Raw genomic sequence first — 16,247 nt, 5'->3', positions numbered from 1 at the left:
ATGGTACAGGCTTTGAGTGCTGTTTATTCCTTTGGGAAAGAAGTTGAACAGTGGTTTGTTGTATTCAGCTCCATTTTGCTCTGCCTATATCCTCACTCTTCACACAAGATCCAGGTCTCTGAGATAACTTGAACCTATTTTCTCTTTTCTGATACCTCTTTGTTTTAGTTTTCATTATCAGTAGGTCTGTTTATATTATTTTTAATAAATGTATCTTATGCCTACTGTGCATTTTTAGTTAAAGTGGTTTAAAAATGCCAACTGTAGTATGCCCTAAGATAAATGTCAATATTACTGTACCACTATTAGGCTGATTTTTATTTTTTGGCTCCAAAAATTATTTTTATTTTTTTTTTTTTCTTTTTCCTTTTTTTTTTTTTTTTTTGATTTGCAAGTACACATTAGTAACATTTTAAATTTCAATTGATGATGCACATTTTTTATTTAGTGTTAATCACTATAAAATAATGCAAATGTTGTTGGCCAAATATTGTTGGTCAGATTCTGTTTTTTGTACTTTGGTGCAAGTCTCATTTATTCCAGTGAATTAGTTTGGATTTACACTGGTATAACAAAAAAACTTGGCCACCCCTCTGTTTTCTAAGAGTAATTATGTGTATGTCTGATTTAATTCAATAATAAGGGATCAGAGAAAAATGTTACAGTAGCTGTTACAGACTGCCTCGTGTTTTCTAATCCTAATGTACTGCACCTTTAAATTTTTCCCATTGTTTTATTGTGTTTTGTATTCATGGTTGATTTTTTAATTTTTATTTTACTCTGGACAGGATTTTTCTTTATTTTTTTATTTCCTTTTTAACCTATTTTTACTTTCCCTGTCATCTGATAATTCTGAATTGTTTGTCTGTATATAGCTATAGACATAGATGCCACTGGCTTAGATGCAGAAGAAAATGATATTCCAGCAAACCATCGCTCCCCCAAACCCAGTGCAAACAGTGTAACATCACCCCACTCCAAAGAGAAAAGAATGCCCTTCTTTAAGAAGGTAACACCAATTTCCAAGCTCCCATTTGTCCACCTGCTCACCTGCACTGCGTCACATTTCTAGTCCTGTTAATTGTCTGCGTCCTTTGACAAGCCAATAACATGCATGCTTTGTTGTTCTTTGTTTCTTTTCCATGCTGCTGTAGCTAAGCAGAAGCAGAAATCGGTAAGTTTATATCAGCATTACCTGTGTTTATCCTGCCACTGGCATCATTAGCATTATTAGCCCAGTTTAACAATGCAGCTATCCTAGATTGAAAGAAGAGATTAATCAAGCTGTTAGAGGATTCAGTACACTAAAATATAAAGTCCTAAGTTCAGAGCATCCATGAAACCATGCTACAGTACTTATCCTTTTTGATGGAATAAATAGACACACTTAGAAGGCCTTCTAAATCTCTGAGGAATTTATTTCTAATAAATCCATATAATACACCCCTCTAGTTCACGCTTGTTCTTTCTATCTCTTTTTCAAAGTATTTTTTTTTCATTAAAACTTAGTCTATTGAAATCATTCTTGGAATCTAATCAGATACTCAGATTGGACTTACACAACAAATAGTCAGAATCCTTGAATTTTTTACTTAGTATTTCAGCTTCTAATTCACTGAGTGCAAAATCTGCAGATAAACAAGGCCAGTGGAAAACTGCAGACTTGTTTCAGCAGTTTTCTGTGAGTTTTTCCTATTGTCATGTGTAAATTACTAGATAAATGTTCTTGCTTTCCATCAGTCAGATTTTTTTAGTATCTCAGCTATCGGAAATCGTCCTGATGGCTCACAGGAGAGCCAATGTCTCCCCATATACAGCCCAAAGCACTGCAGAATTAGGCCATTGGCATCCTGTTACAGCAAACTGTGCCATATGCTTCTAGGATCTTTGCTGGAATATGTTATCAAGACACTAGCTAGCAGCCAAACTATGAAACTGGATATTACATTTTTACTTTTGTTTTAAATCTTCTAATTCCTCATAGCTCTTCTTCATTTGTCTTAACCACTCACATCTAAGGTAACAACAGACTATATATGGTGCTTAGAAACAGTGCCAAGTGACACTGTTGCCAGTGCTGTTGGATGCTCTCCTGTTTAGCTGAATAAAACATTTTATTTTCTCATGAGCTCCTTTAAATACTATAGGATCCTTCTCATCTTCAGTCACTATTATTTTCTTCAATAGGGTGTGTTAACTACCATGTCATTCGCAGCCCGCTGTGGAACTCAACAGCAGTTTCTTGCTTCTGAATAATTTCTTCATTAATCATATTTCTAACCAAGTATAAATGCTAAGGAAGAGTAACACATGCTGATGTATATTGGATGCTAATCTGCGTAATGCATCTTTAGAAGATGTGTTCTGTGGACCAAAAAGCATGTCGTTGGATAGTGACAAGCTCCATCTCTCTTAATTGTGTGGGGCTTCTTTTCTTCCATACCACAGTCTTTACTGGTTATAGTTGCCTTTCTAATACTGCCATTTACAGGAAAAATTGAATGGGCATCCCAAACTAGTCATTCATGGTCAAACCACTAAGGTATATAATCTGAACTATGTTAGTTTTTATTCCAAGTTCGTGTTTGAACTTGACTCTGCAAGTGAAAACTGTATAGTTCAGTGCCATTCCCTTAGAATATTAAATCACTAGTACTAAATGACTTAGGTGCTTCCATTAGATTACTTAGTCAATTTTCTGCTGATACCTTTGTTACTTCAAGCTGCAAAGATTAAAAATAATATTAATAAAGCCTGTTTCAGCAGAACAGATCTTAAATATAACCCATATTCCATCAAATAAGATAGCTTCTGTACTTTTCTTAATTTTCAATTAACTTCTAGCATGAATATCTTCAGCTGAGTTTGCTGCATTAAAACAAAGATCTGTTGCATCAGGACGCTCATTCTATAACTTGCATATCACTTACACATCTGTAACTGTTTTCTCTTAGGAGCTGACTCTAATACATTTATCAGATTATTAGTAATATCAACAAGAACTTTGGAGGGCAGTATTTTAATACTGGCACGGTGTAATTGCAGGGTTTTGCTTTGAAGTGTGTTGAGTTAGATTCTTCCCTGTTTAAGATAAGTTAATTTGACATGCTTATGATGCCTTGGGCACCGGTATTCATTCTTATGTTACTAATTATCTGGTGAAGCTACAGGTAACAAAAAAGAAGATAAATTATATTAAAAAACATTCACAAAAATGTTCCATGTTTTAGACTGCTTTAGACTGCCGCTTGTGTAGCATTTTGTGCTGTCACTGTATTAATGTCTGTCTGTGTTTTTGTGTTTGGAATGTATATACTTTAATATTATTGTGAAACATCTTGGGATATGTTGAGTACTGAAACAATGAACAATGACTGTCTTCTACAGTCTTGACTGATGTATTTGTACTATGTAGGCATCTGAAAAATAGATCCGGTATACCATCTTTCTGTATCACCCACAGGCTCCTGGGTTTGGATTTGAAATGTTTTTTCCCTAGACAAAGATAAACCAAACCCTTTCTTAAAAACAAAAAGCCCTTTCTGATAAGACAACATTAGTCATTCTTGGATATATATATATATTGAATAGCCATTTATTAAAGAAAATAAAACAGTTTAATCTGCTTATATTTTATTTCAATAACAATATGAAAATTTTGGCAGTCTTTGGAAACAGGCAATCTTTTTTACATTTCAAATTAAATTTTTTTTTTTGTAAATCATGCATGATACATCAGTAATTAGTTTGGTGGATATTGTACTAACATAATCCCCTCTTGGGTGGTTATGGGAACTTCCTAGAGTGGAAGTATTGCTATCCCAAGTTCTGTTTATGAAAGTTTTCTGTCAATACTAACTTGATCAGTCATTATTTTGCTTTCTTTTGGAATTGAATTGTGGATGCAAATGTGGAAGTCAGATTATGAGTGCTTCCATTAGAATTTTCAGTGGTGTCACGATGTTTTGCAAAGCAGTATGCAGTTCAGAGCACAAAGGATATGTTAGGCTTCTCTCCTCCCTTTTTCTTTTATTTTTCTCCTCTGTAATTTGCCTAAATAAAATAGTGTTGGGAAAACAGCTGTTACCTCTCTAGAGTTAATCATATCAAGTCATTAACTATTGGAAATAACTTTTTCAATTAACTAGTTAGGAATTACGGGATAGCACATGTGAACATCTCCAAAATAACAGTTTTTGAGCTACCCAGATCAAACATGAAAGTAGTAAGAAAACGAAAGTCATTTAAAAGCTTCTTCAAAAGAAATCCCTGTACCTGTGAAGTCCTTGTAGTACCTGTTTTCAAGAAAAGTGAATGAATCCACAATTCCTTTGGTGGTGACATCACTGGAAATTCAGAATTCCTAATACTATAAGTAATGAGCATTCTACCTAGGTGCTGCAATGCTGAGAGCTTTTTCTGTTTTACAGACAGAGCACATCCCTCCCTATGATGTAGTGCCTTCTATGCGACCAGTAGTTTTAGTGGGGCCTTCTTTGAAGGGATATGAGGTAAGTGATTGTTGGGAATGGTTTTATTTTGCCAAAAATATTTTGTGAATATGTGAATTTGAATGTTCAAAAGTAATTAAGCTGAATAACATTTTTTTTTCATATATATAAATATATACAGTTTACACTTTTACTAGATACTGGTCACATGGATTTTATTTCATATCCAATTTCAATTAAATAAGTAATTACTTATATTCCTATCATATTGTTCAGATACAAGATTTGCTGTCAACTTTAATTACAGGTTTTTCCAAATTATTAACATCCAGTATTATCAGTTTCATATTTGAATATTAATTTGTTGTTTGTTTTCTTTTAGGTAACAGATATGATGCAGAAAGCATTATTCGATTTTTTAAAACATAGATTTGAAGGGCGGTAAGTACTTTGCATTGCAAATTTGAGTTCAGGTTCTACTGAGGCACTAATTAGTTTTTAAGAAATAATGGCGTATGTACCCTTTGTTTGGAGAGTAGGCTGCTACTTTTTGTTGTTATATCAGTCAAGGGAAGGGATTCTCCCACGCTACTCTGTGCTGGTGCTGCCTCACCTCAGGTACCATGTGCAGTTTTCAGCACCACAATATAAGAACATAAAACTATTAGAGGGAGTCCAGAGGAGGGCAACAAAGATGGTGAAGGGTCTAGAGGGGAAGATGAGGGGTGGCTGAGGCCACCTGGTTTGTTCAGCCCCAAACAGGGGAAGCTGAGAGGAGGCCTCATGGCGGCCTGCAGCTCCCTCACAAGGGGAGCGGAGGGGCAGGCGCTGAGCTCTGCTCTCTGGGGACAGTGACAGGACCCAAGGGGCATGGAGCTGGGACAGGGGAGGGTCAGGCTGGGTGTTAGGGGAAGGTTCTGCAGAGGGTGGTTGGGCACTGGGGCAGGCTCCACAGGGCAGTGGTCATGGCACTAAGCCTGCCAGAGTTCAAGAAGCATTTGGACAATGCTCTCAGACACATGGTCCGGTTTTTGGGTGGTCCTGTGTGGAGCCAGGAGTTGGATCCTTATGGGTCCCTTCCAACTCAGGGTATTCTGTGATTCTATGACATATCTCAAAAGATACTAAAATGACCTTAAAAAGTTAACAGATCTTAAAATGAAAAAACATCATTTTTTACTGATAAATCTTTGTTCAATACTGCATAATTGAATTTGAAAAAGGGGATTTTTTATTCCCGTAGCAGGTAGGAAGGAAAAAAATGGAAAATTTGGTACTATTCATCAATTAGCAAATAAAGATAACTAACCAGTAGCACAGATAACATGTTGGATTTCATTTTAAGGCTAGTGGGATTATCTGTGAGGAGCTGTGCCAGAAATAATACTTGGTTATGTTTTTAGCTTAAGTTAAATCATGCCTAAATTTTCAAAATGATATTGCTGATCAGTATTTTGAAAATATTTCTGTTTTTCTGTATTAACTTCTGGCTTTGTTACATTTTATGGGGTTTTAGAAAAACTATATACACATGTTAAAGTCATTGGGAAAAGACCCCTTTGGTTACATTTCTGCCGAATAGCATCTGAATGTGCTTTCTAGAGAGGAGCTCTCCTTGTTCTTAGCAAATCTACTTCCTCCTTTTAAATTGCAAGTAAAATCATACAAGGAAGAACAAGGGAATACCGTCAGTCTGATTTAACCCTCAGCACTGGAAAAATGTGACCTCTAAACCTCATTAGACCAGAGTTTAAAGGGGAATTTGGCCAAAGGGTTTATTTTGACCCTGGAAAGCAAAACAAACTGGGTTAATCATTTTCCTAGGAAGAAGAATATGCAGAAAGTTATGTAACAGGTCTGCACAAACAGCTGGAAGTAACCACTTTTTTCTTGGCTTATGTTTTCTCCTAAGCACAAAACTGAGCTTACTGAATACTTAGCCCAGAGTTTTCATTTGCTTCTTCACCACAGTGGTTTGCTTCTCTGTGTTGCAGTCTCCATTTTTAAGAGGCCAGCATATTTCTGGATCTTTCTGGAAAAATATAGGTAGCTCTTGCATTCAGTTTAAAAAACAAAACATATGCTAGTAAACTGAATAATAAAGATCAGAATTGCATGGGTGTACTAGTTTGCCTGTTGAGCCTTACCTTCACCTATTAACTCTGCACATCCCTACATTTCTTACACATATGGTTGAGGTAAGGCACGTAAATCTTTGAAAATATTTAATCAAAATGAGGGAAAGAAGAAAGCAGCCTATTTAGTTGGAGACAAATTACATCTCCTTTCAGCGAATGGGGAGTTTTAGAGCCCTGAAACTCTGTAGAGTTAATGCTGGGTGTACTGGGTGCAAGATCTCACCACAGCAAGCCTGGAGTCCCTAGGGAGGACAAGTGCGTCTTCTGCAGCATGTCTCTGCCCTGTCCATGCCTCCACTCTGCAGATCCATGTAGCTTTGCAGTCCATGGTCATACTGCAGTTTGGTGCTATGCAGAAAAGAGGATGTATTTACAATAGTTCTTTGTAACAATAGTAGTTAAATAAAATATCTTCTTTTTTGTTTTCTTTGTGCAAAGCATACTGTAACACTGAGAACTTGTTTTCCTGTAGTCTTAGACATCTTCTAATGTTAGATGAGTCTCTTTTCTCCCCACAAGATAAATAACCTGTTCTATTTTGTTTTATTTTTGCAGTATATCAATTACACGAGTCACAGCAGACATCTCGCTTGCCAAACGCTCAGTATTAAATAACCCCAGTAAGCATGCGATAATAGAGCGATCTAACACGAGATCAAGCTTAGGTAAGTAACTATAATGATGCTATCTAAAAATGGCTGTACAGTGCACTACTCTGAATTCATATGTATAAGCTAAAAATAGCCTTCTCTGTGCTGTGAGACAATCATGATTCTTGTATTGCAGAAATGCTTGCTCTGGAAGTCATTTTTAAATCATTACCAGATAAACCTCAAGTAGTGCTGATTTTGATTTATCCTGCTTATATTCACTTTTCATGTTTGTTCTTTGCCTTGGTGGGAAGAAGTAACTGTCCGTAAGTTAAATAAAATCTAAGCAGATGTTCTTCTGGTTAAATAGAAGTGACAGTATCAGAATGTCTCAAACTGTAAGGATGTTACTGATTTTATGCATTATCTTTGGTGAGGTTCCAAGTAGTGATAACTTCTGATATCTTAGACCTGAAAAAAAAGTGTTGAAATACACATTTTATGATTTTTTTTTTTTCTAAGAAACAAAGCTAGGGCTTTCTTTATAAGACTGTGTTTCTCTTAGAAGCTTTTGAGAGAATTTAATTTCTTGTGGACACCACATCATATTTTGAAATCTTATAATTTTGTGGAACAGGAAACAGTATCACTCACCCTACTGAATGTATTCCTTATCCCTAGTCTTATAACAGAATTTCTGAGCACATCTGAGCATTGACTATTTCACATATGCATTGAATAACTGTCTTTTGTAGAATGTACTTTTCTGCCTTATAAAGTTTGACTTCCCTTTCTTAAAGTCATATTTCTGAAAACCCTTGTTTTCAGCTATGTGAATCTTCACTTGCAAATAATCTTATGGCTTCCATGTTTGTCTTAATTTGGGTGTTTTCAAATATAAAATGTACTGTAATGTAACACCATAATGAATATCTTTATATACAATAATATTCTTTAGTGTGAATTTCAGTTTTGTGTCCAAAGTCTGTTAAACAGTGTAGTAAAAAGATGAAGTGTTACTTTTTTTCTTAATAGAACTGAACATTAGTAATAAAGATGGAGGTCACCTACTCATGGAACATGAGCAGAAACCATGGGGATTAATTTCCCAGACTGATCATCAAAGCATGAGGTTACACTGCTGTACGAATATATGCAGTAATAAAAAGAACATCATCTGCTCCCCATGCTAAAATATTTTCATACATGTAAAATAGCTATCACAAAGACATATACAGGAAAAGATACTATAAAATAAATGCAGCCCAGTCATGTGCAAAAAAAGAAAAAAAAAAAAAAAAGCTCTCTGAATTGTTCATCTTTATCTCGTGCAAAACTATACGTTAAGTCTATCAACATCTTAGAGTTATTTAAGATGGAAGTTCAGAAAGAAGTTCTGGAAGACAGAAGTTCTGACAGAATCTCTGGTGCAAACATCCAAAACGTGGATTTTATATAAATGGTTACAGACAGGTATGTCTGTCTATTTGTTGTAACTGATGCCTGTTATTATTAGCTAGTATTTCCTGCTATAGATCTGTTTTTCAGTTGCTTATAACTGTTCTAAAATTTAACTGATTTATAAAATTGTTTTAAATTGTCTTGGGAAATACTAGATCAACTAGGTCACTTTTAATGATGATAGGGCAAAAACTAATTTTATCTGTGTTAAAAAATTCTCAAAACCTTTTCTTTCAGAAGCTCCAATACTCCCATACACTTAATCTAGCAAGGTTTTGAAATTTGTGAGCTGAAATGTATTCCAGTTATGTGCTCCTGGGTACCTTTATGAAAATAATGAGAAACCATGACCAAATTCCTATAAGCATTAGTAGAAGCCGCAGTTAATGCATGCCAAGCTTTGTATCTGGATTACTTAAAGACTTGGCTCCTGCTGGGCAAGGTCCAGCGATGATGCTGAGCAGAACCTGCCCCCAGCAGATTGGATCAGGGCAGAAAAACACAACTGAAAAAGGAAGGTACTTGTGTTAAAGCTTTCATTATCTACTGTGCTGTGCAGAATGGAGTAAAAAGATTTTAATAGAAAGGTGTTCAACTGAAGGAATAGGGAGAAAGGCAAGAGATGAGACTCTGTTACAGAGAAGGTTAGTTACAGAATAGGAGGTGGGAAAGTTGAAGCTGCTGGTGAAGCATTCCTAGGGGCTGTGCTTCAGACTTGGGGGAAACCATGGGAAGAGCAAAACCACTCAGAAAGGAATCCAGAAAGGGATATGATGATGTGGAGGCAGTGGTTTGGGAGGAAAACTAAGATAGGATAAAATAACTGGAGTCAGAAAATAGAACTGTTTTGGTAAGTCAGTGGGAAAACCCTTGTGCAAGGGCAAAAAAAAAAAAAAAAAAAAAAAAAGGAAAATACACGGAGTGTTACAGCCTGTTCCCTTGCTTGCTGCAATGTACATCAAGGTCGAAGTAGAATCAGAATCCGAAAGTGTCATTGTAACCTGCCTTTAGGTAGCCTCTTCTAGCAGTGGTTCACAAAGAAGATCACAGCATATCATTGTTGTGAGTGCTTAGCTGGCTCAAGTAGGAGAGGTGAGTGGCAATCTCATACCAAACAGTGGAATTTTTATTTTCAGTTTATGTGATGCTATACTTGTAAGTCACCAAAAAATCCATTACGAGAATATTATTAGATTTACAAATTGAAGTTGTGCAAAATAAAGCTTAGGAAGTAATGGTATAAAGGCTAACTACTCAACTTAGGACCACAGCTTATGAAGTCTGCAGTTCAGTCTTTGGTTATGTGTTTATGGTCTATTTTCCCCATCAACCTGCTGCCATAGTTTTTCTTTAAAAAAAAAAAAAAGTACAAATTAATAATGGGAAATTGGAACTGCTCAGTAACAGAGGTCAGGAACTGTTTCACTTGCTATTAAGCTTGTAAAATATATGGGGCAAAAAACTTCAGGAAGGCAAAGGAAGTTCTCTAAAAGTACAATAGGGCATTTTCAATTTAAATTTATGTCAGGTTAGAAAATACTGATTTGAACAAAAAAAAATTGTGGCAGTATATCTGCTAGTTGTGACAGAGGAGATTTGTTGGAACCAAGATAAGATAAAATTATTTTCATAAAGAGGAAAATTCATCTTCACCCATCTTCTACCTTCAAAGCAGCTCATACACCAGTAATTAAAACATGTTTGGAATAACAACACCCAGAGTCAAGCTGCTGCTGCATCTGGTGTGGAAGAGGGATCAGAATTTCAGTCTTGAGTATACTGAGCACTGATTTCTCTCTTGTTCAGCAGATGTTGATTCTCTGTTCAAAAATAGGACTGCCCCAGTGGGAGAGGAAGGTCTGCTGCCTACAACCCAGTAGTCTGTAAGCTACAGCACGATGTGCCTCTGTTTTGAATCTCAGCAGCCTGCACTCCTCACCCAGGGCCAACAAATAGCTCCGTGGCACCACTGAGGGGTTGGCTCTGGAGGTGGCACCTTGTAATGCTCACCGAGGGAGCTCAGAGCATGCTGTGCCTGCGTTGTGATGACCACCCCTGCCTAGAACCAGGCTTGGTGCTGATGGAGGCTGGAGGAAGGTGCAGGGGAAGGGGCAGCCCCTTGGTCCCCTTCCCGACGGGCCTCTTTGCTGCACCAATGGCAATCCGGGCTCATCAAGTCGGAGGTGAGGTGCAGTGCACAAGGAGTGGAAAGGAAAGCTCTTTTTTGACCAAACTAGCAATAGCGGCTCATGCTGTTTCTGATGCAGAGTTTCCCTTATGGCATTGGACTAGTTGTTTACAGGCTCTTTGGAGATGGCAATTCCCACCCCCACCCCCGTACTTTCTGCATTCCTCAGGTATGATTTATAGAGGTGCTAGGTATTGTGACTGCAGCTGAGATTTGGGCTTTGAACATATTGAAAGATAAAGTGTGTCATCAAAATCAGCATTTTACACAGTAGTGTACTGATTTTAAAAATGCAGATGGAAACCAGGCAGTATTTTATGGGCTGCTGGAGCTTCTGTTGGGTACCTTGCCAAATACCAGGCTTACGACGCTTTGTTCCCCAGAAGTCCTCTTATTTTAGACTCTTTCCTTGCAGTCATTCAGCTGGGGAGATATTCTTTTCATGCCCAACCTAGCTCAAAGAATTTTTCTCTTCTCTCAGGTCAGTACTGATGTCATGTGCTGACAGTACACAGTAGCATCAGGAATGTCCTGAGTCTTAGTACTGACTTTTAAAAGAAGCTGCAAGGTTATGTTCCATTTTGGAAGAAAGAATGCCCAGAAGTCAGGGTTTCCTGTAGGATGGCTTCTATCTTCCTAGTTTGAAATTAATTTTTAATATAGTAATTACTCTAAAGAATCAGGTACTGTGTTTCTGAAATTGAACTCCACTCCCCACCCATGAGAAATAATATGGTTCTCTGTCATCCAATTTTATATCCGGAAAATAGAAATAATTCCAGATTTTCCTGAACTGGGATGTTTTATTGGATTTTATTGGAGCAGTGAAATACCACCACAGTAAGTTCCATAAGCTAGCACACAAACAATTTATTCTTTCAATATTCAGAGAAGGGTTTGAACAATGTGCTCTAGATGAGACGTAACACACATTTGATGACGAAGGGAAAGTAAATGATTCAATAGCTGCTTATCAGTTGACAGCGTGTGGAGTTGTGTGCTGGTTGAGGCATTAGCCTTACAGAAATGTTACGTGTTCTTGAAAATGTTGTCTTGTATTACAGACCACAAAAAGTTTGATTTAAGACACCTATCTTGTCACTTCCTAAGTGTTAGCTTTACAGCCAATATATATGCAACATATATTAATACATATATATATGTATGCTCTGTACCAGTATGTATTACTAAAAGAATTTCAGTAAATATATTATTTAAAAACATCAGTCATAGATAAATCATTAAGTCAGGACTCGGGTTACCTTAGTTCTTCTCTAGTTTCTGCTACAGGTCTGCTGACGGGTTCTGGGAAATAAGTTTTCTCCACCTATATTTTTCTTTATGTAATATGAGAATAATAGGGCCTTTTTTTATCAAGTTACCTCAAGGAAAAGACAGAATTTCTGCAAACACTGTATCTGTGGCTGTTTTTCTTCAGTGTGTCTACAATGACTTCGTTCTGGTCCAATTATATAGAAATAATATTTATTGCAATTAAATTTGATCTTGCTAATTAAGAATTAGTTGGGATGGGCTTGCTCTGAATGGGAGCTGCTGGCTTCATGACTGTGGGCCAAGAGGGATGAGTTGCTTTCTGTCTCGTCCTTGAACAGCCAGCAGAGTATGAACTGAAACCCACGTGCTTATTTGCACATTCGGTATAATTTAAAAATGTCTTTGTGTTATGAGAAACGCAGCTCCCCACAACTGTTCTGTGTTCTTTCAGATCCTGTCCAGCATCAATAGGAAGTGTTCACTTTCTCACCCACCTTTATGTAGTACATCAAGCAGCTCAACAGTCAAGTTGGCTAATTTTTGCCTAAATTATGCTCACATTTGTGAGCAGCTGTTGTTACTGCAGCAGAGAAGGCTATTTTGTAGACCTTTGAAAATATAACCTTGTTTTTTTGAATAAGTATTATTTTACTATATGGCTCGAATGAATGAATGAATATAGTACAGAGGTAATGTGCTTAATACATCAATACCAAATGAGAATTCAATGAGCACCTCTTACCTTATCCCCCAGTATAGGTTTGCAGTATGGTGCATATTGTTCATAAATGTTCATAGCACAGTAAAGAGCTGAGTGAGTTGCCACTATTTGGAACTGATTTAATAAATAAAACAATTAATTTCAAGGAGGCATAAACAACATGATAATGAGGAGTAGGAATTAGCATGAGGAACTGTCTTCACAAAATTATAGGGAAGTCTCAATGGACTTAATTGACACCTATTGACTGAAAGTTAGCTTCTATAAAGGAATCAGGTAAAAATAGACTTGGGGATTTGATTCATTGGAAACCAAGGCTACATTTAAATATTTATGATTCTCTGAGTATTCTAGTATAAAATTAATGTCTCCAAAAATCTTATTAAAATATAGTGACTGAGTCATAAAAATTTAGTAGGACATTATAGTTTTATTCCTCTCCTATAGGAAAGCTTGTTCTGTATGTTAAAGGGAAATGTTTGCTTGTCAATACTGCTATCTGTTTAACATATGAAATGCTAGAATTAAATTTAAGGAAAGGGCAATTGGTTCGTTTCTTTAAAAGAGTATAAGAAATCTATTATTTTAAAAAAGACTTTGCTCTCTGAGCAGGTACAGTAGATGGTTAAATCTCATTCACCTGAAAAGCAGTCCCAATTGGCTTAGTTAAATTTCCATATGTGCACATGTCATTTGCAAAATTGCTGAACCAGCTTTGTGTTTTTGCTGCATTTCTTCGTCAAAATGGCCCGAACCTTTTTCTTGTTGTTTCTGTGTATGTTACATTTGTTATAACCTTGCCTCATGCTGTATGCTTTGTACAAGAACCTGATTGTCTTGGCTTTTTCCATTCTTTGCTTCATTAATGCTCTCCCTTTCCAGATGTTTTGGGTATGTATACAAGCTTGCAAATTACTTTTCCTGCTGTTTTGTGTTCAATGCTTTATTGTACCTCACAAAACCATTTGTGTTTCTAGTAAGTGACTCACTGATAGACAAAAGCCAGTGCTGTACTGTGTTGCTAAATTTGTTTTTGTTTTATCCAAAAATCCTTCCATTTTTCTTTGTTTAAATATTCTCAAGCAATTAATCAAGCAATTCTAAAAATAAAGTTGAGATTGACAAGTAAACACTGAAGATTATGTTTTCCACTGTAAATTTCTAAGGTGTCTGTACCTAATTTGCATATTCTAACACACACACGTGAATGCTGATCTGTTATTGTTATAGTAAATAGATTGCAGTCCAAAGGCTGTGAATCTGTTTATTTTCTATTGTACCTAACTGTATGCGCATATGCTGTAAGGCATTATATGCACCTACTTTGCATGTTCAATAGAGTGCCTACCTTTGGAAATTTGTCTCAAGACAAATATAAAGCTCCCATTCACATCATGTCATTGGTATTCCAGAGTTTTGTTTTCTGGAAATGAAACATAAATGCTTGAAGAAATAGTAATGGATTATCAGTGCAAATTTCAGCCTTGTATAATTTTAGTTTCTTGATGTCTATTAAAAGAAAAAAAAAAAAAAAGTTGAATGTTTGAAACTATGGTAACCGTTTACACACACATTATGTACATATAATATTGTTATGTATTCTCCATGTTTGATGATTTAATAACAGTTGTTATATATGTGATGTTACTAGTAAATGCTGCCCACTATTAATTCGGGTTGGGGGGGAAGCTTAAAAGAGTGCTGGCTAAGCCTTGGAAGACTCCTTCCCTATTTACAGAGGCCATGGAACACGAATGCAAAAGATTGTCTAAGGGTATATTTCCATTCCAAAGTCTCATAGATCTAAAATAGTTCAAGGAAAAGAAGGAAAAAAAAAGTATTCAATTTGTTAAGGAAAATTTTGTTTGTCTCTTTATAATGTATCTTAAAAATAGCTGGGATGAAGGTCCAGAAGTATCAGTTGTAGCTATTAAATCATCAGATTTGGTAAAGTAATATGCTAAATCTCAAGCTGCTTTGAACCAGAAGAAGCCACAAGCTTTTGGGTTATCCTGTGGATGTGGCTACACTTATTTTAACATAAGGGTGGGAAAGAGCGGCACGAAGATCCTAAACTTGTTATGATTTATCAGCCTTATATATCTGAACATGTTCTTCCTACCTGCTGGGCCAGCCCTGGTTTTTTTGTTTTGTTTTGTTTTGTTTGTTTAACATCTAATGTCAATGTTTCTCTAATGAACTCTCGAGGTACTCTTGTGATAGAACTTTGGTCTTCACTTTCTACTATTCTAACTTACAAACACTTTCCTTGATACAGTGTTGGCAAAGTATTTTAATGAAATTTCATGCATGCTTCCAAAGGATATATGGGGAAAAAAAAATCTTGATTTCTGTAAATTAGAGAAAGCTCTCAGCAGTATGTCACTATATTTTCCTATGGTATTGCATTGAAATACATCTGATTGATAACTATAGTGAAACAAAACATGTTCTAGAGACAAAGCAATATAGTAATGCAAGAATATTTTTAAGGTCATAGATATGTCTATAATAGCTAAAGTAACTGGATAGGTGAGTTAAATATTTTTAATAAGCTATTTGTTTGCTTCCCTGAAAACTTTTCACACCAGGAGTTTGGATTGATCCAGTATTTTTTCTTTCTCCTAGGCTTATGGAACTGGTAAAAAGTTGGTGTTTGTGCCCAAGACTAAGGGCTTAGGTTGTTCTACCAGAATGCAAAGAAGTTTGGGTTCCTTTCTGTTCATCTCTGCTAACAGAGATATGAGCTCATAACTTCCATCCCCATGACAGGGCTATGATCACCGGTATGAAGGTTGTCAGTCGCTCCTGCTGAGTCTTATGCACTTTGCATAATAATTTAACTTTCCCTGGAGAAAGGACTGGAATCCAGGTCCTCCTACTCTAAGCATCAGGCTACAGAGTTGGTATCTCTCCCACTCAGTGAATACACGAACATTTTAAGAGCAGCATAGCATCAGCAAGGGAGGTCAAATGGCCGTCATTGGGGTTGGTCACCATCCTATCTGGGAGGAAGAGTGAATGCTTTTATTTACGTTTGTTCTGAATAAAACAACAAATCTAGGGACCACTTATTTAGTGTCCATGGACCGTATCTGTAAGCCAAGTAATGAGGCATGGTGCAGAAGTATCCATCCAAGTTAGTGGCAGCCCGATGTGGCCACATCCATCATGAGCAATGAGGAGACACTTGCTTGGTCTTCTGAGCAAAATAAATGTTGGACTGGTTCCTTGCAGTCTTTACTACCCCATGTACTCACTAACAGGGTGTACGAGAGCTTAGTGATGGGTACAGAGCACCTCCGTATGCGTGGTGTTTCTTATTGGCCAGCTCTGGGCTGCTTGCACATCATGCAGCTTTCTGGATCACTTTTGGTAGCACCTCGCTCTCTCCACTTTGATACAGTGAGTACAGGCACCTCA

General features: G+C 36.6%; 1 protein-coding gene across 9 annotated transcripts in view; it reads left to right on the top strand.

Moving 5' to 3' along the window:
- CACNB2 (calcium voltage-gated channel auxiliary subunit beta 2) overlaps nt 1-16,247 on the top strand; it is a 246,915-nt gene that overhangs the window by 211,125 nt on the left and 19,543 nt on the right. For 7 of the 9 annotated variants that reach the window (XR_004748786.1, XM_035319473.1, XM_035319474.1 and 4 more), the window contains 4 exons: nt 876-1,009; nt 4,431-4,511; nt 4,834-4,892; nt 7,145-7,254. Coding sequence is in view for 8 of the 9 variants with exons in the window: in XM_035319473.1 (XP_035175364.1) it covers nt 876-1,009; nt 4,431-4,511; nt 4,834-4,892; nt 7,145-7,254 (384 nt within the window). In the remaining variant the exon portion in view is untranslated. Of the gene's footprint in view, nt 1-875; nt 1,010-1,154; nt 1,175-4,430; nt 4,512-4,833; nt 4,893-7,144; nt 7,255-16,247 lie in introns of all 9 variants that reach the window. The other 2 variants (XM_035319475.1, XM_035319476.1) reach the window with 1 other exon arrangement.

The sequence above is a fragment of the Oxyura jamaicensis genome, chromosome 2, assembly GCF_011077185.1.
Source record: "Oxyura jamaicensis isolate SHBP4307 breed ruddy duck chromosome 2, BPBGC_Ojam_1.0, whole genome shotgun sequence".
NCBI lineage: Eukaryota > Metazoa > Chordata > Aves > Anseriformes > Anatidae > Oxyura > Oxyura jamaicensis.
The sequence above is the reverse complement of the archived record's forward strand: the minus strand, read 5'-3'. Positions and strand labels throughout refer to the sequence as shown.